This window comes from Tachysurus vachellii, chromosome 12 (genome assembly GCF_030014155.1).
Source record: "Tachysurus vachellii isolate PV-2020 chromosome 12, HZAU_Pvac_v1, whole genome shotgun sequence".
Lineage (NCBI taxonomy): Eukaryota > Metazoa > Chordata > Actinopteri > Siluriformes > Bagridae > Tachysurus > Tachysurus vachellii.
The window spans coordinates 7,955,293-7,979,066 of NC_083471.1; the positions used below are offsets into that span (position 1 = coordinate 7,955,293).

Genomic DNA, 23,774 nt, shown 5'->3' on the forward strand with positions numbered 1-23,774 from the left:
ACTCTCATTACTTTAGCTTAAAAAGTTATTGAGCGGATGTGGAGAGGTTGTTTTGTGTTAAAAAAAATAATGTGAGTGTTTCCTTTTTTTTTCCTCATCATTTGTTCTACACTTTTTAAATAAAGTCAGGAATCATCGTAATCCATGGAGGTCTCTGTGGTTCATTATCACATCACATCACAGTACATCTCTCATTCAATCTTGTTACCTCAGATGGCGTGAAGTGAAGCTCGTAATCCACACATGGGTCAGACTGGAGACAGGTTCACCTCACATCACTTACATTTAGCAGACACCCTCATCCAGAGTGACATTTTATTTCAGTTCATACAACTGAGCATTAAGGTCAATGCTCAGTGGCCCACAGTGGCAGCTTAATGGACCTGGGATTTGAACTCATGACCTTTCAATCAGTAATCCAACACCTTAACCACTAGGCTGCCACATCCCACTTAGATGTTAGTCTTTTATCACCATTCTAAACAATATTAGAATAAAAATATATATGATTAAACTTTTGTTTTGGTTTTACAGTTTTTTTCAGTTGCTAACAACCATTGTTCAATACTGAAACCACATTTTCAAAACTCTTCACACAGTCAGCGAAACAGAAGGCAATGCAATGCAATGCAAACTGTGAACCATTTTTCATTGCTTTCAGACAAAATGCATTTAGTGATCACACTTTTCAAAATTCAGGAACTCTTTTCCCATTCATACTCCACAACATGCAAAATACTATGTATTTTCAGCACATTTTTCTAATGCTAACACACTGCATTCAAAATGATTAAAAACACATTCAAAACAGAATGATGGCAAATTCCAAGCATTTATGCAGAAATTATTCTATAATATTCTCAATTATATAGCCAAAAATGTAGAGGCAGAATCTGTTCTGATGCGCAAGAAATTGCCATTGTGGATATGGTAATTGCCAACAATGCAATAAAACTCCGGGAAATTCGGGAGAGAGTGCTAGCAGACAATGGCACTTTTGAAAACGTGAATATGGTTAGCACAACAACAATTGTTAGAGTCCTAGAGAAACATAAAATAAGGATGAAGCAACTGTACACTGTACCCTTTGAGAGAAACAGTGAATGTGTGAAAGAACTTCGGTATCAATATGTCCAGGTAGGATGTCTGTAATCAGTAATCAAACAGGGTACATACACATTGATGCATTATGTAAATTACTGTGAAACTGTCTGCAATTTAGAGGGTAATGGAGATGGAAGCCAAACGAACTCCACATACTTTTATCTTTGTGGATGAAGCTGGATTCCAGTGAAGGTTTGCTGTTACACAAACCACTCATTGGCCCCTACAATACAGAGAGGCTCATTTTGTTTCTAAATGACCTACATATTCGACTTGTGCCAGCAGAGGAGAGAAGCCAAAGGGCATCAAACTCCCCTTCCTTCATTGTTGTGTGGGATAATGTGGCATTCCACCACTCTGCTGCAGTCACAGAGTGGTTTGTGGCACATCCCAGGATGTCAGTATTATACGTGCCTCCATACTCCCCTTTCTTAAACCCCATAGAGGAGTTTTTGTCTGCGTGGAGGTGGAAGATGATGTTGATGAGAACTTGTGGCCAAATGCAAGAGAGAGAGCAGACTATCACTGTACCATCACTGTAATTTACTATAATGAAGAACTACACATGATGTTACAGTAATGTGTAGAATGTATTTTATTTATTCTTTTTTTTTTATTATCATGGCAGCCCTGGAGTTTATTCCCTCTTTTTTTCACATTTTGGTTATAATTTCAAGTACTATATTCATATAAAAAAATTACATTTTGATTAATTTCTTATTCATTCGTGTTACAAATGCTTCCAATAAAGTGAAATTGTGTTACAGTATTCTATATGAAGAACTGATTTATGTGGAAAATCAATGAAAAAAAGAAAAGTTTATCAATTATGTAATGCTTCCTGTTGTTAGTGTTTTTTAGGTCAGTGTGTTGTGAATGAAATGTGTGTTTTCTGAATGAGAAATTTTGCCAGTGTATGTTGGTCTGAGTGAGTTTTGTACGTGAGATTAACTGTTTGGCACACATTCATGTTGGTAATGCAGACTGTGTGAAGAGTTTTAAAAATGTGGTTTCGGTATTGAACAATGCTTGTTAGCAACTGAAAAAAACTGTAATAACTATCTTAAAAAAGCTAATGCGTCCTGTACAAGGCTTTTATTCACTTATATTTATTAGTTATTTTGTACACAGACACCAAATAAACCAGAACACTGTTGCAGTCATATTTGTGTAATTTAAACTTTTTTTTATTACTTGGGGAATAGAATTTAGTAGTTTATCGCCAGGAGACGTGAGTGTTAAGTTGACAAGAGGAACACACACACACACACACACACACACACAAAACAAAACTGTGTATAAAGACACAGAAAATGTAACTAGAAACCAGATTTATATATAAACACAACTGAAATTGGAACAAATTTGGGTGGTTAGGGATGGTGTGTGTGTGTTTGTGTGCTCAGTGAAGTGTGTGTGTGTGTATGTGTGCGTGTGAGTGAGTGTGTGTGTGTGTATGTGTGTGTTTGTGTGTGTGATTGTGTGCGTGAGAGTGTGTGTGAGTGTGTGTGTGTGTGTGTGTGCGTGAGTGTGTGTGTGTGTGTGTGTGTGAGTGTGTGTGTGTGGTGGCTGTAGGTGTGTCTCCCTACACACAGCCTGTACACGCAGCGGTCGTTGTGAACCTTTTGGCTTTCCACACAGCAGCAGCGCACTCCGCTTCCAGCGTCAGACTGTTTTAGGATGAGGATGAAGATGAGGGGATGATGCAGCTCGAACACAGGACAGAAAATGAAGAAGCTGTGCCGAAAGCTGACGCTCGCTGTGTCTGCTCTGTTCTGGATAGCGGCTCTGCTTTATGTGATCCTCCTGAACAACCGCAAAATACCTGAGCAGCTTCAAGACACACACAGAGAGAATGAGGTGAGTGGAACAGGCAGGGAACAAAACCGAGAAGGATGGAGACGCGACCACACACACACACACACACACACACACACAGTCTGCAGGTCAATGCTCGTGTCCAGTTGGGACATTCAGTGCTGCAGCTAATAACACTGACCTGATAATGTAGAGTATAAATTTTGTCATTATGGACAATGAGCAATATATATATCAATATATATCAATATATATCAATATATATCAATATTTATCTAATATATATATATATATATATATATATATATATATATATATATATATATATATATATATATATATATATAGTAAATCAGGTGAAGTTTATCACCCTGCATTTAATTGCAGCATTTTTTTGTACATTTCATTATAGTAATAAGGTGCAACACTGATTTTTTTGTTATTTGCCATAACATAATGGCATTATCTGTAATGTATTAAATTCTCTGTGGGTATTAAAGTCACTTTCACCTTTACTGGGGATTTTTTGATGATGTATTTTAAGCAGAAGATGGAGCAGAAAACAGACCTGTCACTGCAGCACCATTCCTTCATTATTTAACCCCCCTAACCCCCACCCCCGAAAAAAAAGAGGAGGAGGAGGCTGCTGAGCTGAGCACCAAACTGAGTCCAAACTGATGTTATTGTGTCATAACACATATGTCAGGTTTATTATGGAAATCACCTGATGCACATTTCAGGAGAGAATAAAACGAGTCTACAGAGTAAGACGCATTACACAGAATCTGCGTGCGATGAAATGATGATATCTACAATCTACAGGAAACCATCTTTGAATATAAAGGTTCCTGGAAAAAACAAATCAGGGTTTTCACAGTGATACCATGGAAGAAGAATACATTTTGGTTCCTCAAGAAACCTTCTGGTAATTTGCTGTTAAAAGACTTCGTTTTTTTATTGCCAGAAAGATTTTTATAGTCTGAAGAACCTGAAGAACACCGAGCCCCCAGTCGTATGTCCTCAGCTTATAGATTTATAAAGATTTAAACACTGACAAAATCATTCTCAGTATCTTCCTTTGTTGATTGCGGGATAATGAAACCTAAATGAAATAATCAGCTCAAAGAGCAGCTTCGGGTCAAGACTATTTACTGTACTTTTTATATTTTGACCAAAATAAAATCATAATAATAATTGGACAAATTAACAATTTAAAATTAATTTTCAGGATTTAATACTGGACTCAATTGTCCAATTATTTTGGGACTGTATTTTAAAATATTCTAAAAACACCTCACACCTCAGTGTTAATTTTACCACAGTGTTGTTTTTTTAAAACGTTGCTTTTTTGCTGTTCGTTTACTCTTTTTTTAAACTGAAAGGGAAAGAAATACGCGGAGGAGACGACCAGCGTCTTATAGAAGTTCATCTAGACACATAATGTCACTAAGAGGCCTTCAGAGCTGCTACAGAATAATTTATCATCCAGATAACTGTGTTTGACTCAAATCTCAGCTATATGATTATCATACCATGAATTATTCATAACCTATTCATACTCTATTCCACTCCTAGTCCTGACATTTGAAATTGTTGTTGTACTTGTACACTTCCTGTGTATTGTATTCTGTTATCTGAGTTGTAGGACTGCTGGGTAAAGAGCTTGTGAAGGTGTAATGTAATGAAAGTGTCAGGATTGTTGCTCCTGCTCCAGACTCCACGGGCGTTTAACCGATTTCACACAAGCTGAGCTGATGCCTCGTCCTTGTCGCGATTCGTGCTCTATCTCAAGAAAGCGACACCTGCAATTACCACCTTTATTACCGGGTGTAAAGATGATGATGATGTCGCTTTTCTACAGCAGAGGGTTATGACATTCTCACAGGCAGGAGGGAAAGCGTGAGCTTGTGGAGAATTCACATTATGGAACATCTACTGTACAGTGGCCTGCTGTGGTCGTATTATCTGTTCAGATTGTATACTGCTTTTGGTTGAGATCATGAGGAATCTTTATGAGTTATAACTGTTTATGTAAACAAACAAAGAAACAAAGAAACAAATGAACAATCTGTAGGTTTGGGGTTCTAATCTATAGGGGGGACCATCACGTCAACCAACCCTGCTGCCACTATCCATCTCTCCATCTCTCCACTTGTCCATCATTCTATCTCTCTAGCTATCTCTCTGTTTATCCATCTGTCCATCTTCATGCAGTACCATAAGGTAGAATGTGTGGCAGCCATCTTGTTCAAGTCATCAAGTGCTGCCGGGTGTTGAGAAGCCTGACTGATAACAGCAGACTGATCGTTAAGCACGATTGCTTTTGTTCCAGATATCAAACACAGAATGGGATGATCTCCTGGATGAGTTCGAAGAGAAGAGCTACCTTAATACTCACCGGTGGAAACCAGGACAAGATCCCTACAGTCAGTATGCCTTCAATCAAAGAGAGAGCGAGAGGATTGCCAGCAACAGAGCGCTTAAAGACACCCGCCATCATCGGTAGGCTGTGTGTGTGTGTGTGTGTCATTTGTGTGTGTGTATCATGTGTGTCATATGTGTGTGTGTATGTGTGTGTGTCATATGTGTGTGTGATATGTGTGTCATGTGTGTGTATCGTGTGTGTATGTGTCTGTGTGTGTGTAATGTGTGTGTGTCATATGCGTGTCGTGTGTGTCATGTGCGTGTCAGTGTGTGTGTCATATGTGTGTGTTTATCGTGTGGTTTCACCTAGAAGGGGTTTCCACATTGTACCCCATGCACTTCACACTGTACCCTTTGTGTACCTTGGAGATAATACTTGTGAAGCATCTATCTTGTAACATTACAGCTAAATCCTTCTGCTGACAGACTCCCATCACTTCCTCCTAAACTTCTCTCATCCCTCCAGTACTGTCTGATACTCCTTCTGACTAGCTAGGTTGGGTAGCTAGCTGTTGTTAGCTTATTAGCTGTGTTATCCTGTGTTGTGTACAAATGAGCTACAAATGTGCTCTCACTGTTTTGTTGCACTCAGTTCTCTGCTGTTTCATCTTGTCTCATGTTCATGTCAAGACGTTTTACTACCATGGTGTCTATTTTGCTATTTTCTTTACCCGGATCTCCTGAATGTTAGCAGGAGCATCTGAGAAGATTAAGAGAATTATTTCAACCTCAAATCTAACAGACAGAACCTGAGAGAGAGCGGTGGAAGCTCCAGCTCCAGCTCTACGACATGAAGCAGCCTAGTCAGCCTGACAACACAATGTTAAAAAGAAAAGAAAAGAAAAGAAAAGAAAAGAACAGAACAGTGGGGGGCACGGTGTCTTAGAGGTTAGCACGTTCGCCTCACACCTCCAGAGTTGGGGGTTCGATTCCCGCCTCCGCTTTGTGTGTGTGGAGTTTGCATGTTCTCCCCGTGTCTCGGGGGTTTCCTCCGGGTACTCCGGTTTCCTCCCCCGGTCCAAAGACATGCATGGTAGGTTGATTGGCATCTCTGGAAAATTGCCCGTAGTGTGTGATTGCGTGAGTGAATGAGAGTGTGTGTGTGCCCTGCGATGGGTTGGCACTCCGTCCAGGGTGTATCCTGCCTTGATGCCAGATGACGCCTGAGATAGGCACAGGCTCCCCGTGACCCGAGAATAGTTCGGATAAGCGGTAGAAGATGAGAGAGAGAGAAAAGAACAGTCTCTGCTTTACAGGGAAGCTCTGGAAATGGAGTCACTGCTGGTGCATCTTGCTGAGAGTGATTTACTCAACACCGCACGCAGCAATCAAACCCCACGCTGATTCCCGCTGCTGCTCTTGCTAGCGGCTTAGACGCCACGCTAAACAGACACACTCACATGCAGAGACTTCTCTAGTGTCTTAATATTCTTTAGGGTAGATTGTAGGCAGCCTTATTTCTAGTAATCACCTCAGGAAAGTGTGGAAGAAGTGTGCTGATGTCCGAGCGGATTGAGGTGTAAGGTTGTGTATCTGACATTTTGTGAAGCAGGTGACTGACCTCAGCATGTTCAGAGCAGGGCTTCATTTCTTTCAGTGCAGAGACACATGCTGCCTGCTGTCTAACAGGAGATTATCCCACTGGATGACAGGTTATTAGCGCGGCCTCCTGCCTGGCTTCAGGCCCAGTCCTGCTGTGACGTGTCTGATCGGTGAAACTGAGATGTCGCTGCTCTGTGAGGTCTGAGCTGCTGCAATCCTGGACTTTAATAACCTTGAATTGGTTAAAATGGAAGCCTGGGTCTCACATTTACTCGACGTTTATTTCTGTCGTTTAGAAAAAATGATTATATCACTGCTACATGTTGTGTTCTGGTTCTTCAGAACCACTGACAAATCAGCGGGTAGTCCGAAGGTTCAAACAGTCACGCAGTAAAGGAGGTCTACCTCACTAGTGATTTTTATCTGACGGTGGGAAGCAAGCTACTGTGTGTGTGTGAGGGTGTGTGTGTGTGTGTGTTTCCCTCCTCAGTCCAGAGACATGCTGAGTGTGTATAATATTATATTATATTATATTATATTATATTATATTATATTATATTATATTATATTATATTATATTATATTATTATTGAATCATTTTCCTGTTGAGGTGCAGCGGGTGAGAGAGAGACTGCAATGCAGCTCAGTGCTTCTAAAAAAAGACAAAGAGAAAAGATGCTGAGGGAAAACAAGCTTAAGTCACTGCTCTCTTTACTGTGAGGAAGAGAAATTGAAGATTTCACTAACGTGTTAATGCCTCCAGGGAGAAGGAACCAGGACGCAGCACATCTAGAGCAGCGAGGACATTTTTACACATCGACACTATTTCTGAAACTTCTAAAATTGTTTTTATTTGATTCTTTATATTTTTGCAGTCATGTCACAATAAAGAAAATATATGACTTTTGTTCAACTGTAGAATATCACATTTCCATCCCCACTCTGACCATCAGTCTGATCATAGGTCTGATTATCAGTCTGACCATCTGTCTGTTATTATTTTTGGAGGGAAACACAATGCTAATGAGGTTATCTTTAAAACCCAATAGAAGTGTTTACAGTAATAATCTAGTAAAAATCTTATTAAAATCTATAATTAAGTCTGCTCTCTCTCTCCTCCTCCTCAGGTGTACGTTACTACACTACGACCCTGAGCTGCCGTCCACCAGCATCGTGATCACGCTCCACAACGAGGCACGCTCCACTCTACTGCGCACTCTGAGGAGGTGAAATGGCCTCTTCACACCTCTCTGTACTGAACGCAGCTCTGATAAACAGCAGCAGATGCAGATATAATACAAGTATCACACATAGAGAGAGCAGTGGAGTGTGAAACAGGGATTCAGTACTCAGGGTCATGTAGTGTGTATGTATGTATGTATGTGTATGTAAGCGTGTATGTATGTGTGTGTGTGTGTGTGTATGTGTGTATGTATATGTATGTGTATGTGTGTATGTGTATGTATGTATGTATGTATGTGTATGTGTGCATGTGTGTATGTATGTATGTGTATGTGTATGTGTGCATGTGTGTATGTATATGTATGTGTATGCAGTGTGTATGTGTATGTATGTACAGTGGGGCAAAAAAGTATTTAGTCAGCCACCAATTGTGCAAGTTCTCCCACTTAAAAAGATGAGAGAGGCCTGTAATTTTCATCATAGGTACACTTCAACTATGAGAGACAGAATGTAGGAAAGAATAAAGGAAATCACATTGTAGGATTTTTAATGAATTAATTGGTAAATTCCTCGGTAAAATAAGTATTTGGTCACCTACAAAAAAAGCAAGATTTCTGGCTCTCACAGACCTGTAACATCTTCTTTAAGGCCACGTTCACACTGCAAGTCTTCACACTGCAGGTAAAAGTGGCCCAAATCCGATTTTTTTGGGGTCAAGTGACCAGGTCAGACTTCTTCAGGAGTAGTGTGAACACTCAAATCTGGCCCAGATCTGATTTTTTCAAATCAGATCTGGACCACTTCCATATGTGGTCCTGAATCAGACCCAAATCTGATCTTTTCCAATGTGGCCGCAGTGTGAACAGCCAAGGCGGATTTGATGCGACTTTTACGTCAATCTACATCGACATTCGTCACAATTATGCGCCAGCGAAAACTTTTTTTTTCTTTTTGCGCCGGCGAAACCTTGTTTTTTTTTTTTTTTTTTTTTTTTTTTTTGCGCCGGCGAAAACGTGACACAAACGTGACTGGTAACGTGTGTGTTAAGAGTGTTATATAAAGTGGTTACGTGAACCAGCTCATAATGTTTGCATTGAATACATCACATTATAGCATTACATAATATGTTTGCTTGCACTAGATGATACAATACTTCCTCCATAACCTCGCCAACTTTTTAGCGCAACGGCATGCTGCGTGTGATGTCATTGTTATTGTTCGTTTGCGCATGCGGGTCAGTTTGAAACAGCAAACAGTTCACACTGGTATCTGATATAGGCCACATTTTAAAAGGTAATGTGAACAGCCAAACAAAAAAATCAGATCTGAGCAAAATATCCGAATTGAGCATTAAGACTTGCGTGGCTTTAATGCTCAATTCGGATATTATTCTCAGATCTGATTTTGTTAATATATAACACTTCTGGCTCTTTATATAACGCTCTTAACATACACGTTACCAGTCACGTTTGTGTCACGTTTTCGTCGGCGCAAAAAAAAAAAAAGGTTTTCGCCGGCGCATAATTGTGACGAATGTCGATGTAGATTGACGTAAAAGTCGCATCAAATCCGCCTTGGCTGTTCACACTGCGGCCACATTGGAAAAGATCAGATTTGGGTCTGATTCAGGACCACATATGGAAGTGGTCCAGATCTGATTTGAAAAAATCAGATCTGGGCCAGATTTGAGTGTTCACACTACTCCTGAAGAAGTCTCCGGATTACTCCGGATTTGGGCCACTTTTACCTGCAGTGTGAACGTGGCCTAAGAGGCTCCTCTGTTCTCCACTCGTTACCTGTATTAATGGCACCTGTTTGAACTCATTATTAGTATCAGACATCTGTCCACAACCTCAAACAGTCAGACTCCAAACACCACTATGGCCAAGACCAAAGAGCTGTCAAAGGACACCAGAAACAAAATTGTAGCCCTGCACCAGACTGGGAAGACTGAATCTGCAATAGATAAGCAGCTTGGTATGAAGAAATCAACTGTGGGAGCAATTATTAGAAGATGGAAGACATACAAAACCCCTGATAATTTCCCTCAATCTGGGGCTCCACACAAGATCTCACCCCGTGGGGTCAAAATGATCACAAGAACGGTGAGCAAAAATCCCAGAACCACATGGGGGGACCTAGTGAATGACCTGCAGAGAGCTGGGACCAAAGTAACAAAGGCTACCATCAGTAACACACTACGCCACCAGGGACTCAAATCCTGCAGTGCCAGACGTGTTCCCCTGCTTAAACCAGTACATGTCCGGGCCCGTCTGAAGTTTGCTAGAGAGCATTTGGATGATCCAGAAGAGGATTGGGAGAATGTCATATGGTCAGATGAAACCAAAATAGAACTTTATGGTAAAAACTCAACTTGCTTTGTTTGCAGGAGTTGCATCCAAAGAACACCATACTTACTGTGAAGCATGGGGGTGGAAACATCATGCTTTGGGGCTGTTTTTTCTGCAAAATGACCAGGACAACTGATCCGTGTAAAGGAAAGAATGAATGGGGACATGTATCGTGAGATTTTGAGAGAAAACCTCCTTCCATCAGGAAGGGCATTAACAATGAAACGTGGCTGGGTCTTTCAGCATGACAATGATCCCAAACACACCGCCCAGGCAACGAAGGAGTGGCTTCGAAAGAAGCATTTCAAGGTCCTGGAGTGGCCTAGCCAGTCTCCAGATCTCAACCCCATAGAAAATCTTTGGAGGGAGTTGAAAATCCATGTTGCCCGGCGACAGCCCCAAAACACAACTGCTCTACAGGAGGTCTGCATGGTGGAATTGGCCAAACTACCAGCAACAGTGTGTAAAAACCTTGTGGAGACTTACAGAAAACTTTTTGACCTCTTTCAATGCCAACAAAGGGTATTGAGAAGTATTGAGATGAACTTTTGTTATTGACCAAATACTTATTTTCCACCATAATTTGCAAATAAATTCTTTAAAAATCAGACAATGTGTTTTATTTATTTATTTTTTTCTCTAAATTTTTTTTCTTATTTTGTCCCTCATAGTTGAAGTGTACCTATGATGAAAATTACAGGCCTCTCTCTTCTTTTTAAATGGGAGAACTTGCACAATTGGTGGATGACTAAATACTTTTTTTGCCTCTGTGTATGTAGTGTGCATGTGTGTGTATGTACAGTATGTAGTGTGACTTTATCTTCGAAACAAACGCGAGCTAAACATAAGCGGAAGATATACGTACAAGCAGCCTGTCCAATGTCTCACGAGATTTTATGGATATAATTATTACCATTTGAACAATGGAACGAAAAACCTGCTTGTATCTGGTCTGAGTTCTGTTGTTGTTCAAATTACCAACTTCCTTATTTTGGAATTTCTAGTAAAAATGAAACTCTGAAACTCTGTTTGATCAGATGACATTTCAATATAAACCCAGAGCATTTATACAGCATGTCACTGCAGGATCCATACAACCAGTTTATTCAGAATCTGTCATGAAAATGAATGAATGCAGGTGAAATTTATCATGTGATCATAAACACTGAGTTCAGAGAGCAGAGTCTGGGGAAAAACTGCAGGAGGAACAAAAAGTGATACTTCTGTATTTAAAAATGCTGTCTTCTACACAAAGATAAATAATTCCTATTCGCTTTAGATGTAAAAGTCGTGGCCTAATGGTTAGAGAGTTTGACTCCTAACCCTTAGGTTGTGGGTTCGAGTCTCGGGCCGACCACGACTGAGGTGCCCTTGAGCAAGGCACCGAACCCCCCCAACTGCTCCCTGGGTGCCGCAGCATAAATGGCTGCCCACTGCTCCAGGTGTGTGTTCACTGCTGTGTGTGTGCACTTTGGATGGGTGAAATGCAGAGAACGAATTCTGAGTATGGGTCACCATACTTAGCTGTACGTCACTTTCACTTTTAAAAAAAAGTCACAAAGCAACCTCACTCTAAACAGATATTTATCTTCACATTTTTCATTAGACAATCAACCGTAAGCATTCAGTGTGTGTGTACTGAATCTATATAATACACGAGTTTCACTATTTGAGTTGAATTACTAAAATAAATGAACTTTTCCACAACGTTCTAATTTATTGAGACGCACCTATATATAGTGTGTGTTTGTGTGTATGTGTATTTGTCCTCTGTATGTGTATGCCACTTTTTACATAATGTTAATGGATGAATTTTTCCTCAGTTGTCATGTCTGAGAATAAAAACTAATCTGCCTCTGAATTCTGTGTCTTTTATCTTCTTTCTGCCAGCGTGTTGAATCGGACGCCTGTGCATCTGATCCATGAGATCATCCTGGTGGACGATTTCAGCGTGGATCGTAAGTTATGGACCAGTGAATCTTCTGCTTTGTTCCTTCACACTCACACACAAACACCCACACACTCACACACACACCCACACACACTCACCTTTAATGTAAAGGCTAGTATTTTAGATCGGAGAAGAAAAAACTGAAATAATTTGAAATATTCTTTCTTCTTTCAGCCAATGACTGTCTTCTTCTCACCAAATTACCGAAAGTCAAGTGTCTTCGCAATAAACAAAGAGAAGGTAGGTTATAAAATTAAACCATTTAATGTTTAATGATGAAGTTTGTATGGGTTTCGGGGGTGCACGGTGGCTTAGTGGTTAGCACGTTCGCCTCACACCTCCAGGGTTGGGGGTTTGATTCCCACCTCCGCCTTGTGTGTGTGTGGAGTTTGCATGTTCTCCCTGTGCCTCGGGAGTTTCCTCCGGGTACTCTGGTTTCCTCCCCCGGTCCAAAGACATGCATGGTAGGTTGATTGGCATCTCTGGAAAATTGTCCGTAGTGTGTTATTGTGTGAGTGAATGAGAGTGTGTGTGTGCCCTGCGATGGGTTGGCACTCCGTCCAGGGTGTATCCTGCCTTGATGCCTGATGACGCCTGAGATAGGCACAGGCTCCCCGTGACCCGAGGTAGTTCAGATAAGCGGTAGAAAATGAGTGAGTGAGTGAGAGTATGGGTTACGTCTCGGAGATGTTTTGTGTTTCTCATTTCTGGATCCACTGATCCAATGCAGTAAAGATGTTTTATTCACCTGTTCAGACCTTAACGTAGTGAACCTAGTGACGAGGCTAGGAAGGCTTGTTAGGGGAGAAATTGAGCTCTTTATTAAAAAGTAAAAAGAAAAGTGAACGTTTTTATCCTTTTGTGATTGGTCATGGATATGAAGTGAATCTCAAACCTGGCTGAAGCTGTCTTACCTACTGCATGTTAAAGGAAACTTGTAAGGGAAGTGAAGAGAGGGCAGGGTGAGATTCGTCTTTACGTCTTTACAGAGAGAGCAGGATGAAGAGCTGGTGTGGTTTTGGAGGATGATGAAGGATTAATGGAGTAACCAAGCTCTTCCATGTTGCTCAGGTTTAATCAGGTCCAGGGTTCGAGGGGCAGATGCTGCTGAAGCAGAAGTCCTGACCTTCCTCGAGAGCCACTGTGAGGTCAACAAAGACTGGCTTCCTCCCCTGCTCCAGAGGATTAAAGAGGTGCACTAGTAAAGAGAAACACTGTGCATTATTATCTACAGACTATATTTCTCATATGTATATACTGGATGAAAGATGATATAAATTGGATACCAAAATAGTCAACATACAGGAGTGTAGTCATGGGTGACGAAAACCTCTGACTGAAACTAACACACTGAAGCTTAAAGAGATGGAAAATGTGTGGAGAAACAAATCAGTGGAGTAAATAATTCACTGGTGATGTTCAGTGTACTAAGTGATTGAACTTTAAACATAAACAAATAAGAAAAAGTTCTTATTTGTTTATGTTTAAAGTGTGTCATCATCTCTTATGTGTCTTGAACGAACGAATATAAGGATTTAGGAAACATTTATTCCAGTACTTTTGTGCAAAGGAAACGTTCTGTTCTTTTTGGCTGACAATGAGTTCAGCCATTGAAGAACAAGAAAACAAGTTTATGTTTGATTAACTTAAGTGGCTGCTGTATGACACATGGGTTTGTGTAATTTCAGGACCCGAGCCGTATCGCCAGCCCGGTGATCGACGTCATCAACATGGACTCGTTCTCCTACGTTGCTGCTTCCTCAAACCTACAGGGTGGTAAGAACCAAACTCATCCACATCCTGATGGCCACAAGCTTCACATTGTGTTTAATAAGTAAAACAGCCCATGGTGAGATTCATAACTTCTACGTGACTTCTTTCTCCTTTCACTTTCTCTCACAGGTTTTGACTGGAGTCTCCATTTCAAGTGGGAACAGCTGTCTGCTGAGAAGAGAGCCAAGAGACTCAACCCCACAGAACCCATTAAGTAGGTGATCAGGAGCATCAGGGGTTGTGTGAAGTTCTCAGATGTGAGATAGAACAGACAGCCTTGGAATAAAGAACTCATCACATGGCCAAGTCTGATTGTTAATGGTCATGATACTGTATATGATCAGTGGACACTTATACATATAAAAATACCGTTTCTGTAGATATTTATACAGAGAGATTATTAGATTACAAACCAGCTTTTTTTCTATCAGTCAGTGTGTGTAGCTCTTTCCTCTTTTACACCACAGAACATTATCAGAACATATTAACACTATCTCACACACACACACACACACACACACACACTCACACACACACACACACACTTTTAAAACTCATTTCTGTTGCTTTAAACAGAACGTTATTGATCTTTCATCAAAATATCCACACAGACCTCAGGCTAGAACGTGGAGCTCAGCTGTGTGTAATCATTATTCAGCAGGGACACACAGCCGTTAATCGTTATTCAATATCCTGAAATCCTCAGGACACCCGTTCTGCCTGGAGGGCTGTTTGTAATCAACAAATCCTGGTTCAATCACCTGGGGAAGTACGACACGGCCATGGATATCTGGGGAGGAGAGAACTTCGGTGAGTGAAATGAATCTCTCCAATAAGAGTCGAGATCTTTACATAGTGAATAGAATCTTTACTCTAATATAAGAATCATGCTTAGGAAAAAATGGACATTAATTTGAATTAGTTCTCGATGATATCTGTTATTACTAACAGAACATAAACGAGGAACTCAACTCAAAACTGCTCAGTTCAGTTATAAACTTCAACCAGAACACATTTCCTCTTTATGTCACAGCAGGAACACGATGTGTATACACTGCTAACATATTTCTGGTCCTTTAGAGCTTTCCTTCAGAGCCTGGATGTGTGGAGGAAGTCTGGAGATCGTCCCCTGCAGCAGAGTCGGACATGTTTTCCGCAAGAAACACCCGTACATCTTCCCAGACGGCAGTGCCAATACTTATATTAAGTAAGATCCTGATTCATACTTACTTTATTGTCAGCAAGCAACGGAGAGGCGTCTGTTTATAAACTGTAGGAGTATGTGATCGTATCATTGTGGTGTAAGAGGAGGATACATTTACAGCATTTACCCCCCCCCCCAACACACACACACACTTCAGCATTCCTTCGCAGTGTGAGGAGAAACACCTCTGTTAGAGAGATAGATAGATAGAAAGATAGATGGAAAGTGAGATGAAGAGATAAAGAGAGAGAAGGAGAGAGAGATGAGGCTTACTTTTCTCCAGATGTGTTCAGATGTGTCTTCTGAGGTAACTTACAAATGTAAAATCTAACAGCAATAACAAGTGTATCCATCATGGTGGATCTTGTGTATTAAGTTAAATAATGTGAAAAGTGATACTGAGCTGAATTGTTATTATTGAATTATTCAATTCAATTATGTTTAAACAAAATCAGCTTGAATGTGATGCATTAACATCTAAAGAAAACAGCCAGTAAAAGCACGGTTAAATCTAGCCATGAAAGATTTTTTGAAGATCCAAACTCATCGTTAATCACAGAAACTGTGTGTAAAAGCTGTATTAACAGGTAGATTGTGGATGTAAATATTTAGTAGAAATGTACTGCTCGAGCCATGTTTTACACACAAACACAAGAAATACAAATGTTCTGTTGGATTAACATGTTTACTGATATGAAAAAAAAAAATTACGCTTTAAATAACCCAAAGCAAATACATGTTACATGTCTCTGTGCTGTAAACAGATTCAGTTTTAATGTTAAGTCTTTGAGTTTGGGGGATAAACACCATTATCCTGTCTCTCTCTCTCTCTCACACACACACACACACTCAGAATCTTGTTTATCTATGTAACATATTGTTATTATTGAACAGATGCAGTTAAAGGAAACCTACACATCAGTGATACTACAGTCATGTATCAGGAAACATTCAAGATATGATTTTTTCACATACACAGTAACATACAGAACACAACCTGCAGAGTCGAGTCCGAAAGCTTTTACTGTAGTTTTGACTTTATACTGTATATTTGAAACAGAACACAGTGAAAGGAAACAATGTTCCTCCAGAACCCTGGTGCTCCATACAAACACAGAGCTACAAAAACACACAACAAAGTGCAATACACACTACTACTGTATATAGTACTCAACAGTACACAATACAGTACAGTACAGCATTCTGTTTTGTGATTATAGAAGAATAAATAGTAAAAGAAAGAAAGAAAGAAAGAAAGAAAGAAAGAAAGAAAGAAAGAAAGTAAAAAAAAATAGAAAGAAAGTTAAAATGAATAGAAATAATAGGATATGGAGCAAGTGATATTATTATTATTATTATTATTATTATTATTATTATTATTATTGTTGTTGTTGTTGTTGTTGTTGTTGTTGTTGTTGTTGTTATTATTATTATTATTATTATTATTATTATTATTATTATTATTATTAGTGACATATTATTAATAATAATAAATGTTAGATATATGTCACACCCAGGAGGAGGAAGACAGATCCATACGCAGGATAGCTTCAAATAAACAGGGTTTAATAAATAATAAACTCAAAACAGGAACAAAGACGAAAACTACACAGGACAAAGGACGAGGGTACACTGACGATGATTCCGCACCGGCATCTGCAACGCGGCACGATTAAATATACTTGACAATTAACAAGGAGTAAACAAAGGCGGGGCAGACATGTGACACTGAACATAAACAGAAGCACATGGAAAAAAGTCCAAGCTGAACCGTAACAATATAGAAAAGAATAAAAACTGATGTAAGACACATAAGACACATTTAGGTGAGTTACTTGTCTAGAGTATAGTAAAGTAGATTCTGATCATCACAGCTATCTTTTTTTTATTTAAATTGCATATACACTACTGCTTGAAGTTTAATCCCATATCTTGGGACTGAATCTGCACAGTTAATTATCTGTACGTGAGTGTTGTATACTAATTTGTTCCCCTGTCATTGTGTGTTGTCCTGATAGCTCTGTGTCCTGTCTCTTCTCCTACTGCTCTAGTTTTACAGCAAAGCTCGAGAGAGATTACTAAATGAACCGACTCGAAGGATGAGAGATTACTTAGCTGAATTTTTTCATTGTCTGGAAATGTTTCGACAAAATGGCAGAAAGCCAAACATTCTGGAGGTTTAATTCTCATTACCTGAGTTTTGTTAAATGTTATCAGTTTGTTCTTGCGATGCTTTTTACTGCTCAGTTTCATCCATTAGAGTTTACACAGCAGGAAAGCACTTCTGTGAATAGAGACACCTCTATTCTTTACACTTAAATCTCACACAGCTGTGATGTCGGTTTCAGGAACACGAGACGTACCGCTGAGGTCTGGATGGACGAGTATAAAATCTACTATTTCTCCACTCGACCTGCAGCCAGAGGCAAGTCCTATGGAGAGTGAGTTAAAGCGCACGACTTTCAGATGTTTGGTGGATGTCACAGTACACACGCTACACAGACAAGGCTAACACGATACACACCATCTGTTTCCTGTAGAGACATCAGTGTCAATAAGAAACAACTGTTCTGCAAAGAGCACTGGAGATCGATTACAAAACTATTTTAATACTGAGCACAACCAGCAATCATCTCATATATGGTTTTGTTTCGTTTTTGCTTTTTTTTCTTTGTTTTTGCTTTTTTTAGTTATGACATCATGAATCTCTTGGACTCACAATTCAGCACCGAGTTTATATAACATGCTCGAACCTTTTCAGAGCCTCTGTGACTGTGTGAACATGCCGTGTAGGAGTGTGTGTGGTGTGTAAAAGGTTTTTTCCTCCTCTTTTTTGTTGTGTTACTTGGCAGCATTCGTGGTCGCCAAGAACTGAGGAAGAGCCTGAAGTGCAAATCCTTCCAGTGGTATTTGGACAACGTCTATCCCGAGCTCAAGTGAGCGTGTGTAATTGTGTAGTTGTGTATATCTATTTATACTGTAGCTCTGTCCAATTACTGTTCTGATTGATTAATTAATTCATTTGTATACTATGATCTATTCCAGAGCTCCAGATAAATCACAAAAATCTGGAGTCATCCAGCAGAGACAGAACTGTCTCGAAGCCCAGCGAGCAGAGGGACAGGACGCTCCAGTTCTCACACTCACCCCGTGCATCAGCACCAAGACGGAAAACCAGGTAGAACACACGCACACACTGGGGATAAGGAGAACGGACACATGGCAACCTCACAGCACAAAGTCTCATCTTCATATGTATTATAAAAATACAGAATTTAAACAACTCCATTGTGGATCTTCCTCATGTTATAAATTACGCAACACACTGGAACTCATTGACTCTCATTCTAACGTCTAATAAGTTCCTGAATAATTCCTTGTATTTCTAGAAGATCATGCTGTAGAAGATCACGCTGTGTGTTTTTCCCTTGATAACCATACACTGAATGTTAGCGTTAAAGATCAAATCCGAGCTGCTTTTTTAGATGAACAAACACTTGGAGCATCTCATTTACATCTCATTTACAACATTTAATTTGAAGATACAAACGTTTGTGTGGAGAAAATATAACCGTTTTGGTTTTTTGGACCTTTTCTATGTTTGAGCTTCATATTAACACCACTGTGGAGTGACATGACAAAGATACTTAATGATCAACATGGACACAAGACAAACAAGAAGAAACTCCATTATTTATCCTTTGGGGAAAAGAGAGCTGTTTATATTTTCATCATTAAAGTGACTGTATATTAAACACCAGTGTTGGTTGTAGTTCTGATCCTTGCTGAATCAACAGTCAGGTGTTAAATAAACATAATTAATCCATGTCAGGTACAGGCCACAATCTTGTACTCATCATGAACATGTTGTTTCAGGAGTGGATCTATACACACGGACAGCAGATTCGCCAGCAGCACTTCTGCATGTCTGTCTCTACCCTGCTGCCAGCTGCACAGATCCTCCTCACGCACTGCAACATCAGTGACAGCAACCAGGTAACACCAACACACATTATTGAATTATAATGACTGCAGAACTTGTGACAGGAGAGACGAGTGTCACTGATCTGCTCTATGCTGCTTGTCTTCAGTACTTTAATTGGAGGAGTAATAGGAATATCTGACAGTTTTGATCAATCGACTGGTCCCCACACGCCACATTAATGAATCATTAACTAAGACAGTATAATACGCCTGTGTGTTTATGGTATCTGTGTTTATTTTCCATGTCCAAGCGCTGGCAGAAAGCAGGAACCCACCTGGAGCACCAGGTATCACACTTCTGTCTGGACAGTGAGATGGCTCTGGATGGTGTGGAGAACAGCAGGATGTTGGTGATCAGCCCGTGTGAGCTCTCAGTACAAACACAGAGATGGGAAATGCCTTTCTCATGACCCTGAACATCTCCAGGTCACAGCGTGAGAGAGGCTCCTGTGTGGAACTGCAGGGAAGAAGACACACATCTGCTGAACCTGCAGTCACCTCCATTGTCTGTAGCTGAAGAGGTAAAGGAGGGAGGAGGGAGGGTTCAACACAGTAATGAGACATACAGTGAGGCCTAAATTCATTCGTTCTCATCTACTTTAACACTTCATTAGGAAACGAATCAACAACAAAAATAATATCTGTCTATCTATCTATCTATCTATCTATCTATCTATCTATCTATCTATCTATCTATCTATCTATCTATCTATCTATCTATCTATCATATAGACTTCATTTCAAATGAAAAGAAAACTGTATTATTTATTTGTTTGTTTGCTTGTTTGTTTATGATCCACACTCATTTGTCTGTGCTGTGTATGTATTTTTTTTTAGGATCCCTGAAGTGTCACAGAACAGAAACGAGCAGAGGGGAATGTGTTTGAACCCGATCAAGACCTTTATAATAACAATGGGGAACTATGAAGTACAGAAAACACACAGACATGCACACACACCAACACACACATACCAAACACATATCTACACACACACATATTCACAAACACACATTAACATACACACACATACACATACAGACACACACACATACACACAAACACATATACATACACACACTTACACACACACACATACAGACACACGCACATAGACACAAACACATATACATACACACACTTACACACACACATACAGACACACGCACATAGACACAAACACATATACATACACACACTTACACACACACACACATACAGACACACGCACATAGACACAAACACATATACATACACACACACATACAGACACACGCACATAGACACAAACACATATACATACACACACACATACAGACACACGCACATAGACACAAACACATACATGCACACACTTACACATATATACACACACACACATATACACACTCATACACATATATACACACACACATATACACACACCTACACACATACCAAACACATATCTACACACACATATTCACAAACACACATTAACATACACACACATACACATACAGACACACGCACATACACACTTACACATATATACACACACATATACACACACCTACACACACATACCAAACACATATCTACACACATACACATACAGACACACGCACATACACACAAACACATATACATACACACTGTGCCGTGAATATCGTTTACTCTTTTCTTTGGTTTTTGCATATTTCTTAAACCCAATTTATTTATTCTTTTTTGTTACATTACATAAGTAATTTGTTTACTTAAAAATCTTCAAAGAAAACACAAAATGCAGTTGTTTTAATTATTGAAGAAGGTTGTCCAAAATTAACTGTTCTTATGTGGTGAAAAAGTAATTGACCCCATTGTTAATCAGTTATAACAGCATTACTGGACACACTTAAACTGGAGGACTGCTTGATCTGTCCAAGCTAAACTTCAATGTGAAGCACAAATGATGACCTCCAGGCCTTTAAGAATGAGGATGCATGGACTGATCAGTTAAAAGTGCACCTAAAACTAACTCAGCATTTCAGAACAAGAGCATCACTGAAACATGGTTGTGGCAGTGGGATGGTGTGTAGATGCTTTTCTGCTTAATGGCAACTTTCCATAAATTTCCAGGAATTCTGCACTCTAGCAAAAAAATCCTGAAGGAGGACATCCAGGCATCAGTCAGTAATCTGAATTTCAAGTGCTGTGGGGTTATGATTTTTTTTTTATGGCACCACGTGTGTGTGTGTGTGTGTGTGTGTGTGTGTGTGTGTGTGTGTGTGTGTGTGTGTGTGTGTGTGTGTGTGTGTGTGTGTGGTGTATGTGTGTGTGTGATATTAATCTTGTTTGTCCCAACGAATTATGCAATAAATCTGCTTGTACTGTATGTCATCATTTAATTAACAGTCTATAATTCTTAAAAACATGACTCCTATCTTCTCTAAAAATTTACTGTGTATATATTTATGATCCCTTCATTGTACAGGCTTAAACACTAACATAAACCTTACAAACATTACTTAAATAAACACATGACATCCTAAAAGTATTTATATCTGTTTTCGGTGGCAGAGAAGACACTGTTTGGTAAAGTTGTACTGAAGTGCTACACGACTACAGAACTAACCCCAGAGGATGAGGTTCCTGCTCCATCACACTCTGGAGTACACTGGAGTACGAGTTCTGTTAACCACACGCGAAGGTATATGTGTGTTTTAATGTTAATTCACACTTTATATGCAGAAAGAGAACTGTGTGGTCCTTGTAGTGTGAGTGTGACTGGACTAATCCAAGAAGTTCAGCATGAACTGCTTTAAATAGCTCTTGTGTGTGTTCAGAAGCAAACTGGAACTGTGACCTGAGATAAAGCAGTAGCACTAATAAGCTTATTATCAGTACAGGCTGGTAACTCTCTGCAGATTGAGGCTAAATATGAATTATCTGTCATAAATTGAATTGTCGGTTGTGGTTTTAACAATGTGTACAGTATGATGATCACTCACGCAGCGCCACCTGCTGGCGGGAGCTGGTACATCATTAGCGCACGGCTTTCGAAGCAAATAAATATACTATTTCATTGTAAAAAATAAAAAAAATTAACATAATTTATTTAAACGTAAAATAAATTTTTTTTGTTTAACCACCGAAGCTCTGCTAGCTACACTGGAAAGAACCTGTTTATGAAGCACCTTGTTTGTAGCTAGCTAATGTCAGTAACATGCTAATGCTAATGCTAACTAATATTAGTCAGAATATTAACCCGTCTGCATTCCTATGCAAATTAGGAGCGTCGAGTCAAGTTGACCTTGTGTGTTTTGTCTGCTTATAAAAAATTAAGTATATATGATAGCCTTTTTTTTTTTTTTTTTTTTTTTTTTACATTTTTAGTCTAACTTGTTTCCAACATATTAACATATATTTTGCAAAAAAAATTATCACCATTCTGTGTACATTTGTGAACATTTTGCACTTGTAATGTCTATTTTCCCCACCAGATGTCATCTGATCACATTACACACACACACACACACACAAAAAGAAGATATTGCCCCCAGCTGGACAAATGCATATAACAAGTGTGAAATATTTTTTGGAGGCCCAACGAAATGCAATGCCCAATGCTTGTGTGTGCGCGTGTGTGTGTGTGTGTGTGTGTGTGTGTGTGTGTGTGTGTGTGTGTGAAGCTTGTTGGTAGAGAAGATTTTGCCCCCAGCTGGACATATGCATATAACAAGTGTGAAATCTTTACCAAATGAGTAGGCTTTTGTTTTTTCTGGAGGCCTAATGAAATGCAATATTTCCCTATTTGTGTTTGTGTGTGTGTGGTGTGTGAGTGTGTGTTTTGGGTGTGTGTGTTAGTGGACATTTTATGTGTGCATTTTTGTGTCTGTATATATGTTCATTGCTCTGAAAAGGGCAAAATTGTGACCTATTGCCCCACTAAATGTGTCAAATTGACCCAGGACGACTTGAGGAGGAATGTATTTATTTTACGAACACATAGTTCATAATTTGCAAAGTTCATAATTTGGAACAATCCTGGTAAATTTCAGGCAAATATGTGGAAGGAAACCCAAGTTATGACACATTAAACTTTCCAGATGAGTCAAATAGACCCCAGGTCTGCAGAAGATAGATAGATAGATAGATAGATAGATAGATAGATAGATAGATAGATAGATAGATAGATAGATAGAACGGTCCCCGGTATTTAATTCATTCATTCATTCATTATTAATAAAAAAAATAGGAGTAATGTGGGGTGCACGGTGGCTTAGTGGTTAGCACGTTCGCCTCACACCTCCAGGTTTGGGGGTTCGATTCCCGCCTCTGCCTTGTGTGTGTGGACTTTGCATGTTCTCCCCGTGCCTCGGGGGTTTCCTCCGGGTACTCCGGTTTCCTCCCCCCGGTCCAAAGACATGCATGGTAGGTTGATTGGCATCTCTGGAAAATTGTCCGTAGTGTGTGATTGTGTG

The 23,774-nt window shown here is 39.6% G+C and overlaps 1 protein-coding gene across 1 annotated transcript; it reads left to right on the plus strand.

Annotated features, from left to right (window-relative positions):
• Positions 1 to 2,822: 2,822 nt before the first annotated feature.
• galnt14 (UDP-N-acetyl-alpha-D-galactosamine:polypeptide N-acetylgalactosaminyltransferase 14 (GalNAc-T14)) lies at positions 2,823 to 21,066 on the plus strand. The gene is made up of 16 exons (XM_060883342.1): positions 2,823 to 2,964; positions 5,255 to 5,424; positions 8,016 to 8,114; positions 12,312 to 12,379; positions 12,547 to 12,612; positions 13,444 to 13,565; positions 14,061 to 14,148; positions 14,275 to 14,359; positions 14,852 to 14,955; positions 15,226 to 15,352; positions 17,698 to 17,790; positions 18,202 to 18,285; positions 18,395 to 18,527; positions 19,226 to 19,345; positions 19,585 to 19,854; positions 20,171 to 21,066. Exons 1-15 carry the CDS (start codon positions 2,833 to 2,835, stop codon positions 19,741 to 19,743), a joined length of 1,650 nt encoding a protein of 549 aa, XP_060739325.1. The 5' UTR covers positions 2,823 to 2,832; the 3' UTR covers positions 19,744 to 19,854; positions 20,171 to 21,066.
• Positions 21,067 to 23,774: the final 2,708 nt, after the last annotated feature.

Bases quoted from the DNA above. Each gene is read 5' to 3' on its own strand.
- galnt14 (XM_060883342.1), top strand. From the start codon at position 2,833: ATGAAGAAGCTGTGCCGAAAGCTGACGCTCGCTGTGTCTGCTCTGTTC. The intron at 8,115-12,311 runs GTGAAATGGCCT...TCTTTCTGCCAG, and splicing joins CTACTGCGCACTCTGAGGAG to CGTGTTGAATCGGACGCCTG. The intron at 14,956-15,225 runs GTGAGTGAAATG...CTGGTCCTTTAG, and splicing joins CTGGGGAGGAGAGAACTTCG to AGCTTTCCTTCAGAGCCTGG.